The sequence below is a fragment of the Lipotes vexillifer genome, unplaced genomic scaffold (genome assembly GCF_000442215.2).
Source record: "Lipotes vexillifer unplaced genomic scaffold, Lipotes_vexillifer_v1.1 scaffold1226, whole genome shotgun sequence".
NCBI classification, from domain to species: domain Eukaryota; kingdom Metazoa; phylum Chordata; class Mammalia; order Artiodactyla; family Lipotidae; genus Lipotes; species Lipotes vexillifer.
Window position 1 is genome coordinate 357299 of NW_006784227.1, and position 26854 is coordinate 384152.

Consider the following 26854-nt stretch of genomic DNA (forward strand, 5'->3'; position numbering starts at 1 on the left):
GGAAAGAGTAAAAACCACATTCTAGACAAATGAAACGGAAATGCCCAAATGGGCAGATTACCTGCATCACCAGGCATGGTTAGGGAACAGCATATATGGCTCAGGGCAGCCAGGCCAAAGGTACATTAAGGATAGAATATAAAATCAATGAAGCTGAAGTGGTAGGCTGACATCAGATTGTGAAGGGCCTTATATACAATGTTAAGTTACTTGAACTTCAATCTGTCTGTTCTTAACATCTTAAAAATTTTTGAAAGCTACCTGGTCTTAAAATCATATATTTTGGTCTAGTCCAGGGATGGATAAATGACAGCCTGCAGGCCAAATCCAGCCCAGCACCTGTTTTTGTAAATAAAGTTTTATTGGAACACTGCTACCCATTCACTTAAGTATTCTCCATGGCTGCATTCATTCTAAAATGGCAGAGGTGAGTAGCTGCAATAGACTATATAACCTGCAAAGCTGAAAATGTTTACTATTGGCCCTTTACAGAAAAAATTCATCAATCCTTAGGTTTAGTCTAAAAGCTCTGCTTGAGGTTTGGAAGAAAAGAATCTCAGCTTCTTTTGCCCTCAGTGAAGAGAGTGTGTATCTATATAAAAGAACTGTAAATCAACCACCACTTCTAGGTCTTTCAACACACCCAATCTATGATCCCAATCAACAAATTCTTGGTGTGTCTCATCAACTTGGAGTGTCTCACAGAACTTCACCTTCTCTGGACTTGAGTCCTAAAAGTTGGATCCCACAACATAAATCCCACATGGACTACAAGATATTGCAGACCTAACCAGAATCTTTAAATAGACATATTATTTCTTAAGATCCCAAACATCAGGAAATAGCAATAAAACCAGGAAGGATAACCTAGAGTAACTTTACGCTTACCAGGACCATTCTGGTCCCAGTATGGTCCTAAATTGCATTCTAAGAGTGTCACTGTTTCTAAGAGATACTTGAATTGCTAAAGGTTTGCTGCATTGGTAGCAATAATATAAAATACTTGGGCACCAACCACTACTATGAGAAGCTGAACAACAGTCAGGAAACTAAGATCCTCTAGTCCACAGATTCCCAAACCAGGCTGAGCATCAGAAGGGGAGCTTGTTAAAAATAGATATTTTAGAGCTCCACCCCTGTAGACACAGACATATGAGACTTAGGAGAATCCTGGAATCTGTATTTTCAAAAAGCTCCTCAGACAGTTTTTCAGTAACCCACACCCTTTGGACTTTGGTACTCGGGCTCCCCACAAGGTAAAAAGCAAAGAGCATACATGTTCAATTCTAAAACACAATCTCAGAAATTAAAAGTAGCTTATTTACATATTCCTACCCAGTGTAATAATAATGAGTAAACTCAAACAGAACAAATTATATTCCCAGAATGCTAGACTCATCAAAATTCCATTACAAACAGATTAACAAAGCAAAAATCCCAATGATACTACCAGAAACAAGCAGGTTGTAACGTGTCCTCTGGCTGCAAGAAATCATTAATCTGTGCAAATTCCAGGGGAAAAAATTTTAACTAAAAACCTTCACTAAACAAACTAAAAATGTCAAACAACACTTTAATTTCATCTAACATTATTAAATTTAACATTTCTAATTGAACAATTAACACATGTTCTTAGTTCTTAGACACCGTAGTTTCGTGTTCCATCATTTTACTTACAAGTAAAGCACTAGGATCTCCATTTAGTTGACTATCATCTCGAGATTTCACATAACGACGATGGTTTTGATAGAAATTAGACAGTCCATAATACATAAACACATTGCCCTAGAGAAACAGAAAGGGAAAAAACGTTCATATAAAACTATTAAGTATGAAGTTGTTTCATGCATACATAAAAGCTACGTAATTTGCACTAGTTTAGAATTTGTGATAACTTAAAACAGTTACTGGGGTGAATTCTACCAGTACTTAGCAATCTAAAATGGTACAAATTGTAAATAAGGTTAAACAATCAAACCAAATCAAATAATGTTAAAGAATCAAATCAAATAAGGTCAAAAATCCAAGAGTCAACTTTGAAAATACTCTGAAAGACCTCAAAGACGTCTATTTACATTAAAACAAACAAACAAAAAAGCTCTCAAGGAATCTATTAGCCTAGTCTGATCAACTTTCAGTTTTATTTATTTATTTTTTAAAAGATTTTTTTTTTTTGATGTGGACCATTTTTAAAGTCTTTACTGAATTTGTTACAATATTGCTTCTGTTTTATGTTTTGGTTTTTTGGCCATGAGGCATGTGGGATCTTAGTTCCCCGACCAGGGATCGAACCTGCACCCCCTGCATTGAAAGGCAAAGCCTTAACCACTGGACCGCCAGGGAAGTCCCTACTTTCAATTTTAAATCTTCTCTAATTCAGATTGGTCTTCATCCAATTAGCATCAACTTTTCAAAGGAATAATGCTTTCAAGCTTTCATTTACTGCCCAAAATAAATTCTGAACTTGAATTGGGTCATAGTAAATTTCTCAGTAGGATACTATACAATATTAGTAATGAACAAATTAATAATTAGTAAAGTATCTAAGATAATGAGTCATTTTATAATAATCAAGAAAAGTACTTTAATGTATTCAGTGGAGTCAACTTGGAAATAACCTGGGAAATAAGGGTAACCTACATACATTGTAACTATTTAGAAGATGTTATGAAGTCATCTTGAATGACTAAGATTTTTAGAGGTGGCAAAAACATCAGCTATTTTCTCCTTTCTGGTTGCTACCTCCATTGTCTATAACCTTATACTCAATTAAAAGGAATTCAGAAACAAAAAAAAGGAATTCAATAACATTTTGCTTTATTTGATTTGCTGTTTTCATATACACTATCATTTACTTAAAGCTTGATTTTCAAATGTCAAAATATGCAAACTTTCCCATTCCTTATAAAGAAAACACTTACATAGAAATCTTTCATTTATTTATTTGGTTGGTTGGTTTTTTGTTCTATGAAAAGGCTTTAGTCTAATTCAGCTTGGGCTTGTAAAGGAACACAGAGCCCACAAAAGAATGAATCTGAGGATGATCACCTTTGCAGAAGAAGAGTTCTGAAATGCTAAATGTTTTTGTATGGGGGAAGAAACTAGTGGAGCTTCTAAACCATTACAAGTCTCTTCCATGTCTTTAATTCTGCCTGTTCTGACAAAAGCAGAACTTAATGCATCTTTACAGTTTGCCCATCACATAAAAAAATCAAATTTTATGATGTTTTAAAGTTATATGTTATTTCTGCCAAAACAAAATAATTAAATTCCTGTCTTCTCCCTAATTTATTTTCATATTTTTTAAAAAGGGAGTGTTACAGTCCACTATCTCAGGGCAACAGCATCCATAACCACTAGATGGCAACCATCTACTAGGGACCTCAAAAGTCATCACGACCTTTAAGAAAATCTAAAGCATAGCTACAAAAATCTAAGAAGTTGGCATGTATTAAAGCAGTTTTGCTCCCTGAAGAATAAGACAATAATTTTTTAAAGCTCAATTTTCAGGTAAAGGAGAACACAAACGGGTCTTATCATGCCTATTTCTGAATCTTTATGTCCTTTAGTATCTGCTCAGTTTCCAAGAAGAATGACAGGTAAGTGTGAATGCAAAAGACACACAGAACACACACACACACACACACACACACACACACACACACAGATGGTATTCTAACTGCTTGTCAATAAGGTTTTACTGAGTGTTTGCATTTATGTTAAAGTATCATATCTGATGAAAAAATAATGCAATTAAATAATGGGTGAATTAGTATTTATTTTCCAAAGTAAAACTTATAGTATTAAAAGTAGGCAAAACAGTTTGAGCAATAATTTTTTAAATACAAGTAGATGTAGACAGAAACGATACAAAAAAAAATTTTATACAGTTATAAAATTTTCCAGAAAAATAGGTTTTAAATTTAATTTAAACTACTAACTACAATAAACTATTAATGTATTTAATTATCAGACAGCATAATCCAATAGCAAAACAAAACAATCTTCCTCAAAAGTGTATAGATTCCCAATAAATTAAAGCAACATATCAACAAGAAGAAAATAACTAGTAAAAAAAGAATTTAATATCAATATTTCTTAAAGCATGGCTTTTCTAAAACACTGCTTGGGAATACAGACCTCAAATGACTGTTCCAGTGTGAAGTTAATGGTACAAATACAAGGTGTCACATTCGGAGACAAACATTTATTGCAGGGACTGGAAGGGTCTGTTCCGGTATAATCAATCTGCAAGAGAAAAATATAACTTAGCACACTTCCTTGGAGAAAGTGGATACACTCCGAAATAATTTGCTATCCGAGGGAAAAATGAGTCTGATGGAGCAATAATAGCCCTTTTTATAAGGTCATCTGTTTATTTTGACAGTGTGAGGTGTAAAAACTGGAAAGGGTCCTATGTCATCCTACTTTTTACCAAAAGAAATACATTTATGCATAAAATCATAAATATAAAATTCAAACTGCATGATGTATAAAGATTTAAATAACTATAAAGTCTAAACAACTTTTCCATCATCTCAGCTTTCCATGGCACATTTTCAAATTAAAAAAACAAACACACAAACAAAAAACTACCAGGTTTCTCAAGGGCTACCATTTCTTTAAAACCTGGTGTTGGATAATTAAGAATCTGTCTTATCTTTCTCCTGGGTTCCTGGCAGGGAGCCTCTAAATCCCTTAAATTCTCCTGGTGATAAGAGTGTATTTGTTTTTGATAAGCCCCTTGAGTCACCCTAGAGTTTATGCTAAGGAGTTGGCTCAGGTGAGGGCTGGTCACCAGAAAGACTAGATGTGATTAGGGACTCTGGACCAGCCCAAACTCTGGAAAGAGGGAGAAGGCTGGAAATTTAGTTCAATCATGTGGCCAATGTTTAATCAATCATGCCTTCATCATGGAATTCCAATAAAAACTCTGGCCACCACAGGTGAGCTCCAGGGTTGGTTAACCCGTCAATGTGCCCTGATTCTACAGGGAGAGGGCACGAAGCTCTATATTCAAGACTCTCCCAGACCTTGCCAAATGTGTCTCTTCATTTAGCTGGTCCTAGTTTATATGATTTATGATAAAACTATAATTGTAAGTCTAGCACTTCCCTGAGTTCTGAGTCATTCCAGCAAATTATGGAACCTGAGAGAAGTTACAGTAACCTCCCATATATATAGGCAGTTGGTCAGAAATGCAAGTGGCCTGGAGACCTCTGAACTTGCAACTGGCATCTGAAGTGAGAGCAGTCGTGGGGAGGGGGGCTTGGGAACTCCTGGATTTGTAGCTAGTTGGCCAGAAGTATGGGTAGCCTGGGGCCCTGACTCACAGCTGGTGTCTGAGTGGTACTGAAGTATATTGTTGGGGACCATGCCCTTACACCTGGGGAGTCTGACACTAACTCAGGTGGTCAGTGTCAGAATTGAATTGCAGTACACCAGCTGTTGTCAGAAGACCTAACCTGATAGCTAAAATGAGGAAACTTTTTCCATTATATGAATTTTTTTTAATAGATTTTTATTTTTTAGAGTGGTTTGAGGTTCACAGCAAAATTGAGTGCAAACTACAGAGTTCCCATATACTCCCTGGACCTACACATACACAATCTCCTTGATTATCAATATCCCTCACCAGAGTAATACATTTGCTACCAATGATGACCCTACAATGACACATCATTATCACCCAAAGGCAGTGGTTTACCTTAAGATTCACTCTAGGTGTTGTACATCCCATGGGTTTTGACAAGGGTATAATGACATATATACACCATCACAGTATCACACAGAATAGTTGCACTGCCTAAAAAATCCTCTGTACCCTGTCTATTCATTCCTCCCTTATTCCCTAAGCCCTGACAACCATGGATCTTTTTACTGTCTCCATAGTTCTGCCTTTTCCAGAATGTCACATAATTGGAATCATAAAGTATGTAGCCTTTTCAGATTTACCTCTTTCACTTAGGAATATGCATTTAAGGTTCCTCACTGTCTTTTCATGGCTTGACAGCACATTTCTTTTTAGCATTAAAGATTATTCCATTTTCTTGGTCCACCACAGATTATTTATCATTCACCTGCTGAAGGATATTTTGGTTGTTTCCAAGTTTTGGCAAGTACAAGTAAAACTGCTATAAACATCCACATGCAGGTTTTTGTGTGGACCTAAGTTTTCAGCCCATTTACGTAAATAACAAGGAGTAGAAATGCTGGATTTCATGGTAAGGGTATGTTTAGTTTTGTAAGAGACTGCCAAACTGTCTTCCAAAGTGACTGCACCACTTTGCATTCCCACCGGCAATGAATGAGTTCCTGTTGCTCCACACCTCACCAGCATGTGGTGCTGTTGACATTTTGGGTTTTCACTAATAGGTGTGTAGTGGTATCTCACGGTTGTTTTAATTTGCAATTCCCTAATGATCGTGTCAAGCATCTTTCACTTGTTTACTTGCCATCTGTGTCCTATGGACTAAAGGTTTATGTCCCCCCAAAATTCATATGTTGAAGCCCTAATTCCCAGTGTGATTAATTTGGAGGTGGGGACATTGGATTAGGGTTATTTATTTATCTTTTAAATTTTATTTATATTTTTGGCTGTGTTAGGTCTTTGTTGCGGCGCGCAGGCTTTCTCTAGTTGTGACGAGCAGGGGCTACTCTTCATTGAGGTGCGCAGGCTACTCATCGCGGTGGCTTCTCTTGTTGTGGAGCACAGGCTCTAGTCATGCAGGCTTCAGTAGTTGCAGCATGTGGGTTCTAGAGCACACAGGCTTCAGTAGCTGCGATGCATGGGCTCAGGCGTTGCGGTGTGCAGGCTCTAGAGCATGAGGGCTTCAGTAGTTGTAGCGTGCGGGCCCAGTAGCTGTGGCTCGAGGGCTCCAGAGCGCAGGCTCAGTAGTTGTGGCGCACAGGTTCAGCTGCTCCGCGGCATGTGGGATCTTCCTGGAACAGGGATCGAACCTGTGTCCCCTGTATTGGCAGGTGGATTCTTAACCACTGCGCCACCAGGGAAGTCCCTGGATTAGGTTTAGATGAGGTCATGAAGGTAGGGCCTCCGTGATACGACTAGTATCCTCCTAAGATGAAGAAGAAAGACCAGAGCGTGCTTGCGCTCATGCTCTCTCCCTCTCTCTCCCTCTCTCCCCCCCAAGGCAGCCATCTATCAATACAAGTCAGGAAAAGGGTCTTCACCCTTTTCAGGGTGAAGAATCTGAAGGAACTGAATCTGCCAGCACCCTGATCTAGACTTCCCAGACTGTGAGAAATAAATGTCTGTTTTTTAAGCCTCTAAGACTGTGAGAAATAAATGTCTGTTTTTTAAGCCATCTAGTCTATATTATTATTTTTTTATAGCAGCCCAAACTGACAGGTTTCGGTACTGAAAAGCGGGGTGCTGCTTTAACAAATACTCAAAAAGTGGCTTTGGAACTGGGAAACAGTTAGAGGCTGGAGATTTGAGATGCATGCTAGAAATATAAACATTAAAGGTGATTCTGGTGACATCTCAGAGAGAAATGAGGAGAGTTAGAAAGAAAGCTTCCATCTCCTTAGAGAATTAATAAATAAATGTGATCAGAATATTGGTAGAAATATAGATGGTAAAAGGCCACCTGATGAGGTCTTACTCAGAAATGAGGAACATTATTGGACAATGGAAAAAAAGGTGAACCTTGTCATAAAGTGGCAGAGAATTTGGCTAAAGTGTGCTCTAGTGTTTTGTGGAATGTAGAACTTGTGAGGGATGAAACTGGATATTTAGGTAGATTTCCAAGCACAGTGTTCAAAGAGTGTCTTGGTTCCACCTGACTGCTTATAGTAAAATGGAAGAAGAGAGAAACAAATGGAATAAGGAATAATGTTAAGCAAAAAGGGACCAAAACTTATGATTTGGAAAATTCTCAAACCTATCCATACTACAAAAAATGAGGAAGCTTGTTCTGAAGAGAATACTACGGCGTAGCTGAACAATCATTCGATAAAGAGATTAGTGTGGGTTTGAACCACGGACCTAATCAGCCATTCCAGCAGAAACACTGCCAGTGTGAACGGAAGGGGAAAGAGAAGGGACAAAATGAAGGAAAGCTGAGGGATTTGCTTAGATCCTACAGGACTGGCCCATACAGCCATTCGGCTACAGAGTGTGCTATTGATTCTCCAAGATGAGAAGAATGATCCCAAAGATGATTTCGAGACCATCAGGGCTACATCCTCGGTTCATACTGGGGGAGGAGTTCAACAGACCAGATGGCAGCAATCCGGAGCCTCGGGGCAGGACTTCTACCCCAGTGGGTCCTGAAGGCAGAGTGTCAGACCAAAGAGTATTATTCTCAAGCCTTAAGATCTGATGATATTTGTCTTGCTAGGTTTTAGAGACTTGCTTGGAACTCATCACCCCTTTCTTTTCATTTTTTCCCCTTTCAAATTTGAGAGTCTATACTATGTCTGTCCCTCCATGGAATTTTGGAAGCACATCTGGTTCCACAGGTTCACAGCTGGAGAGAAATTTTGCCTCAGGATGAATCATACCTTGAGTCTCACCCATATCTGATTAAAATGATATTGAGAAGACAGTTTAGACTTTAGAGTCGATTCTGGAACCAGTTGAGACTTTTGGGGCTGATGATGGAATGAAAGTATTTTGCACGTGAGTACATGAATTTGAGGAGCACAGGGGCAGAATGTATGAACTGAATGTTTGTGTCTCCTCTCCCTCCAAATTCTATGCTGAAGCCCTAATCCCCAGTATGATAGCATTTGGTGGTAGGCCTCTGGAAGGTAATTAGGTTTAGATGAGGTCAGGAGGGTGGGGCCCCCATGGTGGGATTAGTATCCTTAATAAGAAGAGAATAAGAAATCAGAGCTCCTTCTCTCTAAGCCATGGTAAGGACACAGCAAGAAGGTGGCCATCTGCAAGCCAGAAAGAGGGTCCTCACCAAGAACTGAACCTATCAGCACCATGATCTTGGACACCCCTGCCTCAAGGACTGTGAGAAATGAGTACCCGTTGTTTAAGCCACCTAGGCTACAATTTGTTATAGCAACCTAAGCTGACTAAGATATTGTCAGGTGAGGTATCTGTTCAGGTCTTTTGCCCATTTTTAACAGGGTTTTCCATTTTCTTTTATTGACTATTAAGAGTTCTTTGTACATTTTGGTAACAGTCCTTTATCAGATATGCCTTTTAACAATTTTTTCTCCCAGACTATGACCTGTCTTATCACTCTCTTGATAAATAAGAATTTTATCATTAGCAACCCCAATTAATTGCCTTTAATAAAGTAAAAAAAAAAAAAAAAAAGCCAACTAATCATTATTTCTGAAGCTGAACATTTAAACTTTATATATGGATATTCAATTTCTTTTCATAATTAAAAAAAGGTTAAAATATGTATATAGAAAATACAGCATCAAATTACAACATCTACAGAACCCTCCTATATTGTTGGTGGCAATGTAAATTGGTACAATTTACAATTGTACCTATTCTTGCTATGGAGAACAGTATGGATGTTCCTTAAAAACAGAACTACCACATTATCCAGCCATCCCACTCCTGGGCATAATCCAGAGAAAACCACAATTCGAAAAAATACACGCACCCCAATGTTCACTGCAGCACTATTTACAACAGCCAAGACATGGAAGCAACCTAAATGGCTATCGACAGAGGAATGGATAAAGAAGATGTGGTACACAGGGACTTCCCTGGTGGTCCAGTGTTAAAGAATCCGCCTTAAGATGCAGGGGACGTGGGTTTGATCCCTGGTCAGGGAACTAAGATCCCACACGCAGTGGGGCAACTAAGCCTGGGTGCCACAACTACTGAGCTCACGTGCCTCAACTAGAGCCCACGTGCCGCAAAACTACAGAGCCCAAGCGCTCTGGAACCCACGCACCACTACACAGCCCACACACCCTGGAGACTGCACGCCACAACTAGAGAGGAGAAAACCCACATGCTACAACTAGAGAGAAGGCCACGCACCTCAACAAAAGATCCTGCATGCCTCAGTGAAGATCCCACGTGCCGCAACTAAGACCCAACACAGCCAAAAATAAATAAATAATAAATAAATCTTTAAAAAAAAAGATGTGGTACATATATACAATGGAGCATTACTCAGCCATAAAAAAAGAACAAAAGAATGCCATTTGCAGCAACATGGATGGAACTAGAGATTATCAAACTAAGTCAGACAGAGAAAGACAAATATCGTATGATATCACTCATATGTGGAATCTAATTTAAAAAATGATAAAAAAAATGAACTTATTTACAAAACAGAAACAGATTCACAGATTTCAAAAACAAACTTATGGTTACCGAAGGGGAAATGGGGCGGGGGCTATAAATTAGGAGCTTGGGATTAACATACACATACTACCATATATAAAATAGATAACCAACAAGGAGCTACTGGGTAGCACAGGGAACTCTACTCAATATTCTGTAATAACCTATATGGGTAAAGAATCTGAAAAAGAATGAATATACGTATATGCATAACTGAATCACTTTGCTGTATACCTGAAACTAACAAAACATTGTTAATCAACCATACTTCAATGAAATTTTTTTAAATAATTTTAAAAATTACATCTAATTGCTTTTCAAAAACCACAAAACTGCTTAACAAAGCTTGGTTTTGTCAAATTCCGATATAACCTATTGAAATGTCCTCCATCAAAGCTTACTTACTAATGAAACTTTGTTTAGAGAAAATTTTCATTCACTGCAAATATCTAAGAGAAGCTAGGCACGTAATTAAAACAAGCTTAAAAAAACAGGTCTCCTAAATGAAGAGAGATAAAACATATATAATTTTTCACTAAACCTGCAGGGCCACAGCTTTCCACCCAGGGCTTATTCATGCACAATATCGCACTTAAAAGCCAACTTTTATGATTTTGACAAGATGAAAGAAAACATGAGAACATTTAGAAAAATCAACTATATTTAAAAATCTATGTTAAAATATATTAATTTTTTTTCGATTTTTTAAATTTAATAATCTCTGCACATCTTCTCTCTCTTCTAAGTCAAATTTAAGGATTAAAAAAAAAGTTGTCAGCTGGGCCTATTACCATATTGTTTGCCTTTGAACAGAAACCTCTTAAACCACTCTCTTTCAAATTATTTTCTAAGGCAAAGGAGGAAAGACAGATCATCAGCTGTGATTAAGCAAAGATATATATTCTTTATTTAACTGAACAAAAATAATATGATGGAATGTGAAATCTAATAAATTATACTACAGTATATTAAACCTGAACATTTTTTGAAACCAAGAATTATTGCTGAATGTTAAATTATACTTCAAAGAATAGCTATAACATTTTCATCACAATCTTTTAATTATACTTTTTTAAATGTACAAAAAATTGCATGGCTTTTGATTCCAGGAAATTCTGAAAGTAAAAAAAACTGTCATTAACACTTTAAGCCTTACTATGTGCAAGGCATGACATGAAGATACAAAAGTAATCATATCTTATACTTAGTCGATACAGTTTACACAGTCCTTTCTATTCCACACATATTGCATCTGATCCTCACCAAAATCCTATAGTGTTATCCTCATTTTACATAAAGAGAACATTCAGAAACTTGCCCAAGGATACACGAACAGCAGTAGTTGGTGCTACGCTAGAAGCAAGGATTTTTTACTCCAAGTCCAATGTTCCTTCTACTAAACTGCTTCTTCACCACCATAGTCAGTCCCCTTGGCCCTCCAGAAGACTATCAAAGATAGTGCATAAACACAAAGAAAATGACTATAAACGTTAAGTGCTAAACTGAACGGCAAAGAGGGCAGTAAGTACTAGATTGACTAGCACTTTCTCACTGAGAAGAAAAGAGGATTTGAACTGAGCCATTAAAAGGAAAAAAAGGATGGAAAAAAGCGACATATGGAGAAGCACGAAGGTAGAGAGCACAGGTACATTTAAGGATGATGAGCATAAACACTTTGGATTTGTGGATAGAGTTTTCATGTTGGAAGGAAACGAGACAACGCTAAAAGGTAAACTGGATCCGTAACTACATGCTTTGTTTTACTGGCCACTGTTTATTGAATGGATATACTAAGTGTCAGACATTATAAGCACTTAACACACACCATCTCATTAAAAAGTAGTCCTGAAAAGTTAATTTTTATTTTCCTCATTTTAACCTAGGAAACTGACATTTAGGGAGGTTTAGTAATTTTCCCAAGATCACCCAGCAAGAATTTGAACCCAGCTCTGCCTTTCTCCAAAATCTCTGTTCTCTCCACCATCCTATGTCCTCTTGCACAATGAACATACCATCCTTTCTGATTATACAAACTCAGAGCGTGCAGATTATAAGAATGAAAAAAATCTGGGGGATAACTGTGACTTATTGTTGTTGTTAATTTGGGTGCCCAGCACCCAAACACACTTCCAAGCCCTGGGGAATTCTCCTGGTGGGGAGTTTCGAAGGCAGGCCCAGCTCCAACTTCCACTTCAGAAGCCAAGGGAATAAGAGTCCTTCCTCTCCCTAACCCCAGGAGCCAGGACGAAAGCATACATATGATCAATCCTGATTGAGGCTAGAGAACTGAATCTCCATATAAATCAGAGAGGAGTGGGTGTGATGAGCTCAGCAGCGGCAGCAGAAGTTGAACAGGGAACTCAACAGCAGCTGTGGCATCTGAGCCACTGTTTCTGCTTCCAAACTTCCCTTCCTTCCCTCCTGTCTCCAAACCTGATCCTCTAGACCTCCCATCTATTTTGTGTGAGAGCTACCCAATCTCCTCCAATAAATCCCTTTCCCCTGTAAGCTACTCAGAGTTGGTTAATATTGCTGACAACAAAGCCTCTGAAAGTTAAATAATCCCGAGTGTTAAAAACGTCCTTCATTCAGGAAATAAGGAAATGGGACTACCCTGGTGGCGCGGTCGTTAAAATCCGCCTGCCAATACAGGGGACACAGGCTCGATCCCTGATCCGGGAAGATTCCACATGCCGTGGAGGAACTGAACCCACGAGCCACAACTACTGAAGCCCGTGCGCCTAGAGCCCGTGCTCCGCAACAAGAGAAGCCACCGCAATGAGAAGCCCGCGCACCGCAATGGAGAGAAAGCAGCCCCTGCTCACCGCAACTAGAGAAAGTTTGCGTGCAGCAACGAAGACCCAACACAGCCAAAAAAATTAAAATTAAAAAAAGGAAATAAGGAAATGGAGACAGAGGAGGCTAACATAATCAAACACTTGTATTGATATAACAACTGATTTTTTAAAAAGTCTCAGATAACGAGACTTTGATTTCTTCCTGAACACCCTGTCAGGAAAGAATCACTTATTAACTTAATATTTACTTGAATGTCTGTGTGTTCCAGGCAAGAGGGACTCATCCCAATACCTAATCACATGGAGCTCACTGTCTAATACAGAACACGGTCACTAAGATGGAATGGGTGTTTTGGTAAAAGAAGTACAGGTACTATGGAAACACATACCTAATCCAGTATTTAGCAACTTTCTCCACGAGGGCTGACAAGTGGATGTCATCTACAGGGAGACAGTACCAAGAGGGACAATCTCTAACTGAGGGCTTAGCACAGGAACAAACCCAAGGTACAAGAATTTAGGACAAAGTTCTGAGTTAAAGATCTGATAATCAATCAGGGGTTCTCCAGTTAAGGTACCTAATTTTTCTACAGTGTCCATTTATAAAACAGTTGGCAACCAGTAATAAGGAAAATCTAGGTCTCAGAAACCAGGAAAGTGGAATTGGATTGCAGAGTCGAAGCTAAAGGGGTAGCTTTTGTGACGAGCCACTATAAGCTAGAGCAGTGTGGCTTTGCAGTCCAGGTGACAAAATGGGGATAGAGCTGTGGAAAAGGCCATCACAGTACTGTTGTAGAATTCTTAGAAATGACGGTATCAGAAGCTTCAGGAGATAGCACCCTCCACCAACACTGCTGCACACACGAGGTGCAGTAACCTCAGCAGCCACCAGGAAGCTCGTTCAGTTACCATCAGGCAAGGCAGAGGAGCGAGGGGATAGGAAGGTCAAGGTAACCTTGCCCGAGGGGCCTAGAAGAGATTCTTTAGTTTTATAAGTCACGCTGATGTCCCTAGTGTGGCACAACAGCAGCCACCTTCCCTGCTTTGTTACTCAGAGATCTTCGGCAAAAAGAAAAGGCTGTAAAGGCTGAGCCATGGTTCACATTCTTGCCTCAGAGGAAGTAATGCAGGTTACACTGCTTCCTACTCAAAGCTCAAACATGAGGGACAGCACTGAATTTTCCACAGAGATTACTATGACTGTAGACAAGGTAAGTTGTACAACCCAGGCCTGAGTAGGAAAGAAGGTGGGCATTGATTGACTGAGAGAGTGAGAGGAAAAGTAAAAGAGGCACAAAAAGACAGCAGGATGTTGTGGAGTACCAAACATTTTAAAAAGTATTTAAAATGCTTCTTTTTTATTAAATTGGTAATACATCAAGAAGAAAAATTCCCTTCAAAAATGCTCATCAGGGCTTCCCTGGTGGCGCAGTGGTTGAGAGTCCACCTGCCGATGCAGGGGTGCGGGTTCATGCCCTGGTCCGGGAAGATCCCACATGCCGCGGAGCAACTGGGCCCGTGAGCCACAGCTACTGAGCCTGCGTGTCTGGAGCCCATGCTCCGCAACAAGAGAGGCCGCGACAGTGAGAGGCCCGCGCACCGCGATGAAGAGTGGCCCCCGCTTGCCACAACTGGAGAAAGCCCTCGCACAGAAATGAAGATGCAACACAGCCAAAAATAAATAAATAAATAAATTTTTTTTTTTTTTTTAAAAAAAAGCTCATCAGATAAAGGGGGTGGAGGAAAGAAATAAACATACACATGTGGACAGGGAATGTGGCCCCCAACCCAGCTCTACAAGGGTCAAGCCATTAGCCATCACAGCTTCCCACCAACGGTGCACCCTGAGGGAAGATTCAGGATGGAAAAAAAACAGGAAGCATTCTGTGTTTTAGATACTGGCCCGAGATAGTTAAGATGCACATGTAAGGTATAATTTCAGTGAGCCCAGACTCTTGCATCTTCCCATACACAGAAAAGCACTAAAATCATTAACTTTGGATGCCTGTTCTTTGTGATTAGTCCAGGAAAGACTCCTGCACATCCTGACTCTTCCCTTACCTCTTCGGAGCAGCTTCTCAGAGCTGAGAGGCTGTGTCCTGGACTGTAGTCCTCAGTAAGATCCCCAAACAAAACTTAACTCCCAACTTTTAGGTTATGGGTTTTTCTTCAGTCGACACATACTTAAATTACTTACAGCCTGTTGAAAGTTGAATTTTTTAAAATTCAGTCACTCTTTTATTTTTGAAGATTAGCTGTAAAAAATCAAAAGCTTAGTTCTAAACTGATAGCTATAGAACATGCTCAATCCTTTATATGCTAATAAAATTCTATGGGTCACATGAAATCTGCTGCATGTTTCTGTAGGTTAAAGAATCTGAGTGGGAGCCACAGAAAAGATGTTTACTTCTAATTCAATCAGTAAGTCTCATGCTCACAGGTGGAAATGATAAATGAATGAATTAGGTGATATACAAATGTAAACTATCTTTGAAGAAAGAATAGCAATAGAAAAACTAGCTATTATTTCCCAAATGTCTATTCCATACCAGAACTATTTTAATCTTTTACAGAGAGATTGAGATTCAGAGGTTAAATGACTGCCCAAAGCCAATCAGCTAGTATGTGACTATTATTAGTTTCCTAGGGCTGGTGAAACAAAATACCACAAACTGGGGGTCTTAGAACAAGAGAAATTTCTTCTCTCACACTTCTGGAGGCTAGAAGTCTGAATTCAAGGTGTCAGCAGGGCTATTCTCCCTCTGAGACTCTGGGGAGAAACCGTCCTTGCCTCCTGCTAGCTTCTGGCAGCGGTCAGCATTCCTTGGTTTGCAGCTGCATCATACCACCTCTGTCTCTGCTGTTACACAGTTCTCCCCATGTCCCTGTCTTCACATCTTCTTCCCTCTGTGCCTGTCTCTTCTTATAGGGACACCAGTCATACTGGATAGGAGCCCACCCGAATAAACTCATCTTGATTACATTTGCAATGACTCTATTTCCAAATAAAGTCACATTCACAGGTACTAAGAGTTACGATTTCAGCACATCTTTTGCTGGGACACAATTCAATCCATGACAGTGATATAATCGTATCTGTCTAGCACCAAAGTTGCTGTTCTTTCCATTAGGCTGCACTGCTGCCTCCCATTAATCCTGAATAACATGCACCATACAATAATTTAGAAATATGGAAGTCAATTTAAAAGACATTATATTTTAAAAATAAAATTGGCACCATTCATGAATATGCTGATGTTTTAAACAGTACTACAAAATCTTCAGAGCTTTCACCTAAAATACAGATCAAAAACAACTTTGTTATGATAGGACCATCTTAACTTTTAGAATCTGAAATAGAATTTTATAATATAAATATAAATTTTCATACACAAAGTTTTTATACCTGGCATTTAATGCATTTCTACAAACGAAAAAGTAAATTCCAACGTGAAGTTTTAGTTTACCCCTTAAAACTCTTACAAAAGTATCAAGTTATAAAAACTGCCTAGGACAGAACTGATGAAAAGGGCTTTGCTAATTATGCTCCAATCTATGTAACAGGGTAGATCAAAGGAACAGATAAGCAGTTAATATGAGTAAAGCAGGGCTTTTATTTTAAGGAAATACGTGGTCTTTTCTATATAAAACATTGTTTTTGTATAGTCATGTAACTGATGTTCAAACATTAGTGGCTTTTATCTTTGTCTCCAGTGTACTTTCTGACGATAACCTCATGCTACCTCGTATCGTATTTCATACATTATACTCTCCTCTCTAAATCATCACTGGTCTTATTTTCACCCCCCAGTCCCATTTTTATATCCCTAGATGTATTCATGTGGTTGAATTTCTTCCTTCCCACTTGAAACTCTTACCATCTCTCTTTATTTCAAATCCACAGTGATCTTTCCAAAACTAAGTCAGACATACGTGATTTGTTAATTTGGGGCAGGGGGCGAGGGGGGGACATTACGCTTCACTAAAAACTTTACTTAAAAAAAAAATTTAACAGTGATGATTCACTGAACCCCATAATCTCACACCCAACTGTAGCCTGTTGATGCCTATAAATGGTACCACCATTGGCCCAAGCACCCAAGCTCAAAATCTTGGCATCCTCTTGGGAATTAGCACCCAAGTTCTGTCAATTCTTCCTTAGCAATATGCTTAGTATCCTTGAATTTGACTCTCACTTCTTCCAGTACAAATCAAGCTTTGAGACTTCATGCCAGTTTTTTAAAAGGGAGAAGAAAAAGTACATTCTATCGTTTTAAAAATCAAGGAAAAAAAAATAAGTTCTAAAAACTTTTTCAAAGTTAAATATAATTGTATATAATTATATATACAAGGTCTCACATTATATTGTATATATAATTATATACAATTATATATACAAATATAATTGTATATAATTATATATACAATATAATGTGAGACCTGAGAGCTTAGAATAGCCAACTTACTCAGCACAGTGATGCACAATGTTATTAAACGTCACTTAATCATTCTTACATTTTAATTAATTTAGAAATTAAACTACAAATCCATGTAATTGGAGGTTGGTCTATGGTTTCCAGGTTTTCAGAACTAATAAGTATACAACAGTAGTTCCTTCTAAAATAAGCATCAAAAAAATCAGGGCTTCCCTGGTGGCGCAGTGGTTGAGAGTCCGCCTGCCGATGCAGGGGACGCGGGTTCGTGCCCCGGTCTGGGAAGATCCCACATGCCGCGGAGCGGCTGGGCCCGTGAGCCATGGCCGCTGAGCCTGCGCGTCCGGAGCCTGTGCTCCGCGACGGGAGAGGCCACAACAGTGAGAGTCCCGCGTACTGCAAAAAAAAAAATCTGCCATTTTTAAAATCATCATCATCCCTCTTCTGCTTGCAGCATTTGCCAAAAAACTTGTTTGCTAAATTTTTACTATTCTGAATTACTGTTCAATAAGCAAATTTGTTTGCCTTCAGATATGGATGGATATCATAGTTATACATGTTTGATCTTGCAGTATTATATATATCATTTTCCTTGAAAATGGAAAGGGGAGAAATCAGGGAAGACTTTCCATAGTGTTGACAGGAACGTAATTTGAAAACCACAGTAGAACAAGAAAAGGAAGGACATTTCAGGTAGATCTAGCAGCATGCCACATCCTATAAACTACCGCAGTTTGCTATGGTTAGAGCAAAGGGCAGGGGAGTGGTAGGAGATGAGGCCAGAGAAACAGAAAGTAGCCTATCGTGAAGAAAGTTACATTGCACATTAAGGGTTTTGAACATTATCCTGAATGCTACAGGGAGACATACAAGAAAGCAAGAGAATGAAATATTCAGAGTAGGCTGTTTAAAAGATCACTCTGGCAGTAACATGCAGGAAGACTGAAGAAAATGCCAGACCAGAACGAAAAAAGAAAAAAGAATGCTACTGCAATAATCCAGATGAGAAATGTTAAGAATATAAACTAAGAAAAAGGCAGTGGTAATGGGAAAAGAGATTTTAAAAATAAATAAAAGTAAAACTTATAGAACTTAACGCCTAGAGATGGGATGATAAGCTTAGGTAGACTTCCAGAGTTTCTGGCTTGAAAACCCTTGTGGACAGTGACACCATTCACTGCAAGACTGCTCCTTTCATGTTGTAAACCCAAAGGCCAGCCCTCAGTCCTCACTGGCTGCTCCTTTCCAGTCTCCGTGCTGGTTCCTTCTCATCTCCCCAACTTCTATAAGCACTGGAGTGACTCAGGGCTTTCTTTGGATGTTCTCACTTTTTTTGACCTATAATCACTCTTTTGACTTCACTCCATCTTATGTCTTTGTATATCATCTACGCTGATGAATCCTCAATGTTTAAACCCAGTCTCAACCTTCCCCCTAAACTCTAGCCTCATACATTCAATTGTCTACTCATTATTTCCGACTTGTATGTTTAAAAGGCATCTCATCGTAACAAGTTAAAAACAGAACTCTTTATTCAGCTTCTCACACCCCAACCCCCTACTATCACACAAAAACTTTTTCTACAGTCTTCCCCATCTTGATAAATTGAAGCCAAGTTTCCCTAAAACCGTGTTCCCTTACTGAGTTTATGATTAATCTCTCTCTCCAAAGCTTTATTCCCTTTTTTGTCCCCTCTGACCTCAATTCTGTGCTAACTGAACACTAATCATCCAGAGTCAGATGACTAAGATTGCTGTTGTCGCTAACATCCTTAATGTACTAAAATTTTTGTTGTAGATACCACCATTAACACACAAACTCAGGCTGTTTCTCCAGGGCAAGGTGAGCCTACAGACCCCCGAGCTGTGGACCACCTAGCCAGAGAACTGTAGACCAAAGATATCCTGATTCCCAAAATCATTCTGCCCCTTTAAAACATCCCTAACTCAAAGACTGAGTTGGAGTGGATCTGAGGCTTGTCTCCCATGCCCTTGCATGGCACCCTGCAAATACACCCCTACACTTTGCTGCAAATGCTTGCTGTCAGAGTTTGTCTTTCTGCAACCAGGCACACAAGCCCTTGCTTGGTTACAAAATTACAATTCCATCCTTCCAATGCAGGCCAAAATATCTCAGAGTTATCTTTGATTCTACAATTTCTCTCACACCCGATACATCCACTACGTGAGAAAATTCTATTAGCTCTACTTTCATAATACATCCTAAATCTAACTGCTCTTCACTGCAACCGTTCTACAGTGGACACCATCATCTCATTGAAACAGGAGGGAAGGGGGTAGGGCACAACCTTTAAAAGAATGACATAGCCCAAGGACACAACATAAACTTATTTAGAACCAAATAGATCCAAGATGGCGGACAAGTCAACTTCCACTAGACCTTGAGCCTCAGTATACACTCACTGTTAACACATCAGCAAGCTAAATGACACACCCACAGGCGCCAGGACAGTTCCAAGGCTGACCATAAAGGTCAAAAAGTGGGCAGTGGCCCAATGCCTAGAAATTCCCACTCCCTCCCCCAAATAGCTGAAATATTCCTCTGACTCATTAGCCTATGAAATAAATTACCCACCCCTAAAAAAACTGACACCCCCATACCCTGGTGCCGCTCTCGCCTTCTGAAATGGCCCACACTCTGTCTGTGGACTGTGCTTCTCCCAAGCCCGCTCCCAAGTCCTGAGACCGGGTGTGTGATCTCAGTTAAAAGACCATGGGGGGTTCAAGTCTCAGTCTGGGTTTTGGCTGGGCTCGAGTTCCGGCGCGTGGGTTCAAGTCCCAATCTAAGTTAGACGGTTTCATCATTATCAAATACCCAGTCTATCCACAACATGGCACCAGCTTATTTACCCTTACTCCTACTTTCTCTAGACACCTTTTGATTTTCTGCCACTACAATTTTGTTCATATAAATCTTTCTTGGAATGCATCCAACCTCCTCTTTAGAAGTGCTATTTATCCTTCAAGTTCCAGCTCAAAGCCCAGCCCACTTCCACCACAAAGTTTTCCATGGTTATTAGAGACAGACGTAATATTGTCTTCTTTTGGACCAGTAAGGCATATTCTTTCTGTCTGTGCCACTCATCTAACAATGCTTGGTTTTCCTTTAATATGTATGTTTCATCTCCCCCCAAAAGATTCCAGGTTCAGGTACCTTAAGAAGGGTTCTCTGTTTGAGGGGGAAGGGAAAAAAAAAGAGGCCCTGTCCACAAACTTTTTTCTGTCGCCCACTATGCCCAGAGCGGCACTTTACATACAGAAAATGCTCAATGTTGATTAAAACTCTTGATAACTTTAACACAGTCTGTGAGTTTTTACCATCAAAAGACCACTATATCCTTCATGAGCTAAAATTCAAGGGCAGCCTGGCCTAATGTCCAGATTGTAATAAAATCCATTTGGGTATAAAAACAAAGTTTGTGAACGTGGGAGTGCAGATATCTCTTCAAGATACCGATTTGATTTCCTTTAAACATATACCTAGTGGAAGTGCTAGATCTTATGGCAGTTCTATATTTTAATTTTTTGAGCAACCTCCATACTCTCGTCCATAATGGCTATACGAATTTACATCGCACAAGAGTTCCCCGTTCTCTACACCCTCACCAACACTTGTTATCGCTTGTCTTTTTAATAAGAGAGTAACTATGGGAAGTGATGGCCATTTTAATTAGCTTTATTATGGTGATTATTTCACAGTATACACATATATCAAGGCATCACAATGAACACTGTAAATAAATACAATTTTTGTCAATTGTAACCTTAATAAAGGTAGGGAAAAAAAGCTTATACTAAAGATAATAGTTCATAACTTATCCTAGAAAGAAAGAGGCTACCAAGTGGGAGAGGAACTACAGTTCCCTTATTTTTAAAAATTAATGCCTGTTAAATGTCAAAAGCATACAAGGCACAGTACAGAATACAATGATAAACTGGAGACCTGCCAATAGCTTAAATTCAAAACACAAAGAGCCAGAGGCAAAACAGAACAACAGATGGAGATGACTGGATTAGTTTAAGAGTTATCATATTTCTCAACTTTGTTCTGCTACCATTGTAATCGCTCTCCTAAATCGAACTGGCAATTCTTCTTAGTAATTCTAAAAATACAACCCATTCTTAAGAAACTGACTGAATTCAATGCGGTGGGAAAGGAGGAATCTGAAGGACATGCCATTTTTACCCTGCATAAGAACTGGAGAACTTCCATTTTTGAATGTAAATCTGTCTTAAAGGAAATCAATATAATATCTAAACAAGTCACTCAACAAAATGCTGAGTAATAAGGTAAACCATTTTAAGTATTAATTAGATTAAGTTAAAAACGGCATTTTAAGTACCCCTTTGAACTGATTCCACACTAAAGAATTTATCGTTAAAAGATAAAAATTAAAAGATAAAAATAAAAAAAGAATTATTTGTCCTTTCTAGAGGCTCTAATGAAGACAGAAGGTAATTAAAAATGTCAAAAACAATTTTCTTTAGTTCCTTCAACTTTCTGACTGTGACAAAGAAATGAAGAATGATATTACCTGCACCAAGGTTAATGGTAAATTCAGCTAAGGTATTCTACATCTATTTGTACAAAGAAGGTAGAACACAAGCAATTATCAGTAATCTCTACACTTACCTTGAAAAGATTATTGAGGATCAGAATGTATAAGTTAAGCACTGCTATTTTTGTAACAACTGCTAAATTTGCCAGTATGTCTCTTTAAAACTCTAAGTCAAGGGTAGGAAAGTCTTTTCTGTAAGGAGCCAGAAAGTAAATATTTTAGGCTTTGCAAACAAACAGGATATTTGTAGGTTCTTATAAAACAGACAGAAAACAAATTTGCACAAACTTTTATTGATGAAATTCAACATATAATAACAATTGTGTACAATTTTCTGGTAACACAGGTCTACTAGTAAGAATAAAATTCGTTTGGGGGGGTAACATTTCGTATTATCAGAGTTCAAAGTTAGTGTTCCCTATCATCAAACTCAATAGCAAATGTTCATCTGTAAAACCATTCTCAGTTCCTGGGCTTCACAAAAAATGGTCTGGCTAGCCATACTTACTTTGTCGTGCCTTGCCCTAAGTACTAAAGTTACGTGAGAAACAAATAATAACACTAACACCACAAACCTCTTAATTTCCAAGAGTCAACTTCTAAGCAGCTGCAATTCATTTGACTATTAAAATCTTTACACTTGCCTAATTTTTAGTGCCTAATCCACTAAAATTTGACGAAAATGTATGTTGAACACTTTGGCAATATTAATTTGAAGTAAATGTTTAGTTTTAAGTTTATACTGAATATCACTCAGAATAACATCCTCATCTGATCCTAACCATTAATTTACAGCTATACAGGACTTCCTATATAGGTGGCGCAGGGGTTAAGAATCCACCTGTCAATGCAGGGGACACAGGTTCGAGGCCTGGTCCGGGAAGATCCCACATGCTGCAGAGCAACTAAGCCCGTGCGCCACAACTACTGAGCCTGCGCTCTAGAGCCCACGAGCCACAACTACTGAGCCCACGTGCCACAACTTCAGAGCCCACGTGCCTCGAGCCCGTGCTCCGCAACAAGAGAAGCCCCCGCAAGGAGAAGCCCGCGCGCTGCAACAGAATAGCTCCCGCTCGCTGCAACTAGAGAAAGCCCGCACACAGCAACAAAGACCCAACGCAGCCAAAAATAAGTTAATTAATTTTAAAAAAATTTACAACTATATACCTTCACACTGATAAATGTGTGAAATTGCAAAAATTAAGAATATCTTCTACCTGTTTCAAGTTAGCCCCATTCAATTAATATCTTTGCCTCACGAACAAGGGCCCTCAACTAGAAAAACACTACCTTTATGGTAGAAAGATGTGCCTGACTCCTACAACTGCCAAATTACAGAAAATATTCATTCCTTGCTGCTAATAATAAATGAAGATATTAAGTCTTAGTCTTAACGAGATATTAAATGTTTAAAATATTTTCTTATGAATGATAAAATTAACTTTAGTTTTCTAATAACTTTATTAGATTATGGAAAATCTAAAAACCAACTAAACAAGATATATACACCTAATGGGGGGAGGAGATATCCTTCCAAATATAAGCATTAAAATTTTTAAATACCTTTTTTTACTCCCTTTTTAGGAGAGTCCAACATACTTTACAAGAGTAGTAATTTTTTAGTATAAAATTTCTGGGAAAAGGATGAAGACCCTCTGATTTTTATACCTAAAAAGTCTGGATTTCTGATCTTAGCACTTTAAGCTATATTACAAAAGCATTCCGGGGGCTTCCCTCGTGGTGCAGTGGGTGGGAATCTGCCTGCCAATGCAGGGGGCATGGGTTTGATCCCTGGCCCGGGAAGATCACACATGCCGCGGAGCAACTAAGCCCGTGCACCACAACTACTGAGCCTGTGCTCTAGAGCCTGTGCTCTGCAACAAGAGAAGCCACAACAATGAGAAGCCCTCGCACCACTCGCTGCAACTAGAGAAAGCCCGCGCACAGAACAAAGACCTAACACAGCCAAAAATAAAAACAAATAAATAAATAAATTTTTTAAAAAAAGCATTCTGATTGGACAAGTCTCCTTTGGCCTAGTAATTTGATGTATTGATAATACAGCAATACAAGTTCTTAAAATTTTCAATAATGAGGCAATAGGCTAAAGAGCTGTGAGCAACTTATAGTATGGAAGTGAATGTTGCCAAGAACTTCTCGTTACACATTTACTTTTAATAACCCTCAACGTATTTTATTACTAAACTAGTGGCTGACAAAGGGTGGACAGCAGTCGGAAACACGCATGTGTGTTTTGGGAAAGCTCCCTAATAACTCCAGACCCAATTCTGAACGAATTCTCCACATAATCAACAAATTTTTAAAAATTTATTCTATTTGCATAACTGTATGTGAGCATTGGTACAGAATTCCTAATCATTCCTAATTTTCATTTCCTCTGGTTCCAAAGGTGATACAATTTGAATATGCAGCATTTTTCTTTAAATCACATTAAAGTTGGAAGTCACAGAATATTAGAGTTGAACAGCCTCTTAGAGACCACCTAGTCTGAATCTTTTGGCTCTTCAAGTAAAATGAAAATCGAGACTCAAAAATATGCCTAAGATCACAAATTAGGGAGTAAAAGTTGGGACTTCAACTCTGATGCCTTGACTCTTAACTTTAGTGCCCTTCTAACTAGATCAAGCTGCAGAAGACTCTTCAGGCAACTTGAAATCAGAATTATATACATGAGAACTAGCTCTGTGGTGACCTAAATGGGAAGGAAATCCAAAACAGAGGGGATATATGTATACATATAGCTGATTCACTTTGCTGTACAGCAGAAACGAATACAACATTGTAAAGCAACTATACTCCAATAAAAATTAATTTAAAAAAATTTTTTTTCTAAAAAGAAATTTCCATTTCACCAACTACTTGGTGTGAAGAACTGTATTTTATTTCAGAATCCGAAAGTGTTAAAGAAAGTAAACATTTATCTTCATAGTAAATATCTATAGAAGGTGAGTTCTGATAAGTTAGTAAATACTCATCATATAAAATTCCAAACTTTTGCTACTTTCATCTTAATATCCTAAGAAGTTTCAAGGACTTCCCTGGCAGTCCAGTGGTTAAGACTTTGCCTTCTTATGCAGGGGGTGCGGGTTCAATACATGGTGGGGGAGTTAAGATCCCACATGCCTCGTGGCCAAAAAACCAAAACAGAAAACAGAAGCAATATAGTAACAAACTCAATGGAGACTTTAAAAATGGTCCACATCAGAAAAATCTTAAAAAAAAAAAAAAAAAAAAAAATCCTAAGAAGTTTAAATAAGATGATGAAATTTCTAATGATAAATTTTCTTCTACTTAATTACTAACATTGCAGTAAGGGTCCTAGTGTAGTGTGAAAGCTTAAGACTGAAAATCAAGACATCTGGGTTTTGTTTCTGTCTCAATTTTACAATACTCTTCTAGCTTACTAGCAAATACCAACCCCTCTGACTCCATTTCTCATCTTCTGATTCAGGGTCATCACAATAATAGTAACTATTGTACAAACTTAGTGCCAGGAATATTATCTATATTGTTTCTAATTCTCACATTTCACAAGATAGGCATTATTTACCGATTTTACAGGTGAGGAAACAGAGGCTCAGAGAGATTATGTTTTCCAATAAGCTGAGCTAGTTAGCGGCTGAGCTGGAATTTAAACCCAGCTCTGCCTGACTCCTGCCTAGAGCCCATGATCCTTGTATTACACCACTTTGCTCACATCCTGATATGTGTGGTCCTCGTACAGTTGGGAGAACAAGAAGTACTACATTTGAAGGACTACTAGGAGATAAAAATGATAAAACAAAACTTTATGCTGAAAAATAAATACTGTGTTACTTTCTTTAGTTATTAAACTGAAAATGAGTTTTTAGTAAAAGATTTAAAAACTAGGCTATAGATATTGTACAATTCTTATTACTATTATTAACACAGAAATGAGCACTGTACAATTAAAAAATATAACGATTTTGCTTTTACAAGTAACACTGTGAATTAAACTGGAAAGTATGCCTATTTCTGTAGTTGAAATAAAATTGCTTTGAAAGCCCTATTAAAAAGTATGCATAATTTTTAAGTATTTAATAAAGTTAGAGGGGGAAAAAATGACACAATCTGATAGAACAGAAGCAATCAAGAGAACTTTTGTACCAGCTCCTCCCCTTTCGAACAGATAAAAATATTTCTCAGATATTCAAGAAAAGTGGATGAGCAAATGTTTAATATTGGACATCTACACAAAGTATTTACATCCTGTATCAACCTATGTTCACCACTGCAGATGGATGAAGATACTATGATTGTTTCTCTGACAAAAGTCAAGATGCTTCCACAGGTTTCTCTAACACGTCTTATAAAAGTAAAATGTTCAGTAGACAATTCACAAATTATTCTCTGTTTTACGGTCGTTGACTCTTTCTTCTTTTTTTTTTTTTTTTAAGTTTGGGAAAAAAAAAAAAAAAACTAGGGCGAATGTAGGGCATGATTATTAATCAATGTAGCCTAAAGGCAAAACCGGAATTGAAGTTTCAGGTTACCTTTTACCTCATGCCCTATAACTAAAAGCATCTATTAACTCAAAAGGTACTGTACACACCTCGGTCACACGTCCTAATATGTGATCTGGTAACATGACACCTTCTTGACATAAAAATCATCAATGCCTCTATGACTCTGGGTCTTTTCCCCAACAATGGCCAAGGTGTTAATCTCCGTGTCCCCGGATAATCCCCACACAGGTAATGACACTCTG

At 38.4% G+C, this 26854-nt stretch overlaps 1 protein-coding gene across 2 annotated transcripts in view; it reads right to left on the reverse strand.

Moving 5' to 3' along the window:
* The window catches only part of CDC50A (cell division cycle 50 P4-ATPase accessory subunit A), a 42744-nt gene that overhangs the window by 15164 nt on the left and 726 nt on the right, over positions 1 to 26854 (reverse strand). Inside the window, exons 2-3 of one of the 2 annotated variants that reach the window (XM_007456597.1) lie at positions 4141 to 4248; positions 1678 to 1785 (exon numbers count right to left, since the gene is read on the reverse strand). In XM_007456597.1, the coding sequence (XP_007456659.1) occupies positions 1678 to 1785; positions 4141 to 4248 (216 nt within the window). The remainder of the gene's footprint in view (positions 1 to 1677; positions 1786 to 4140; positions 4249 to 26854) is intronic. The other variant, XM_007456598.1, reaches the window with a different exon arrangement.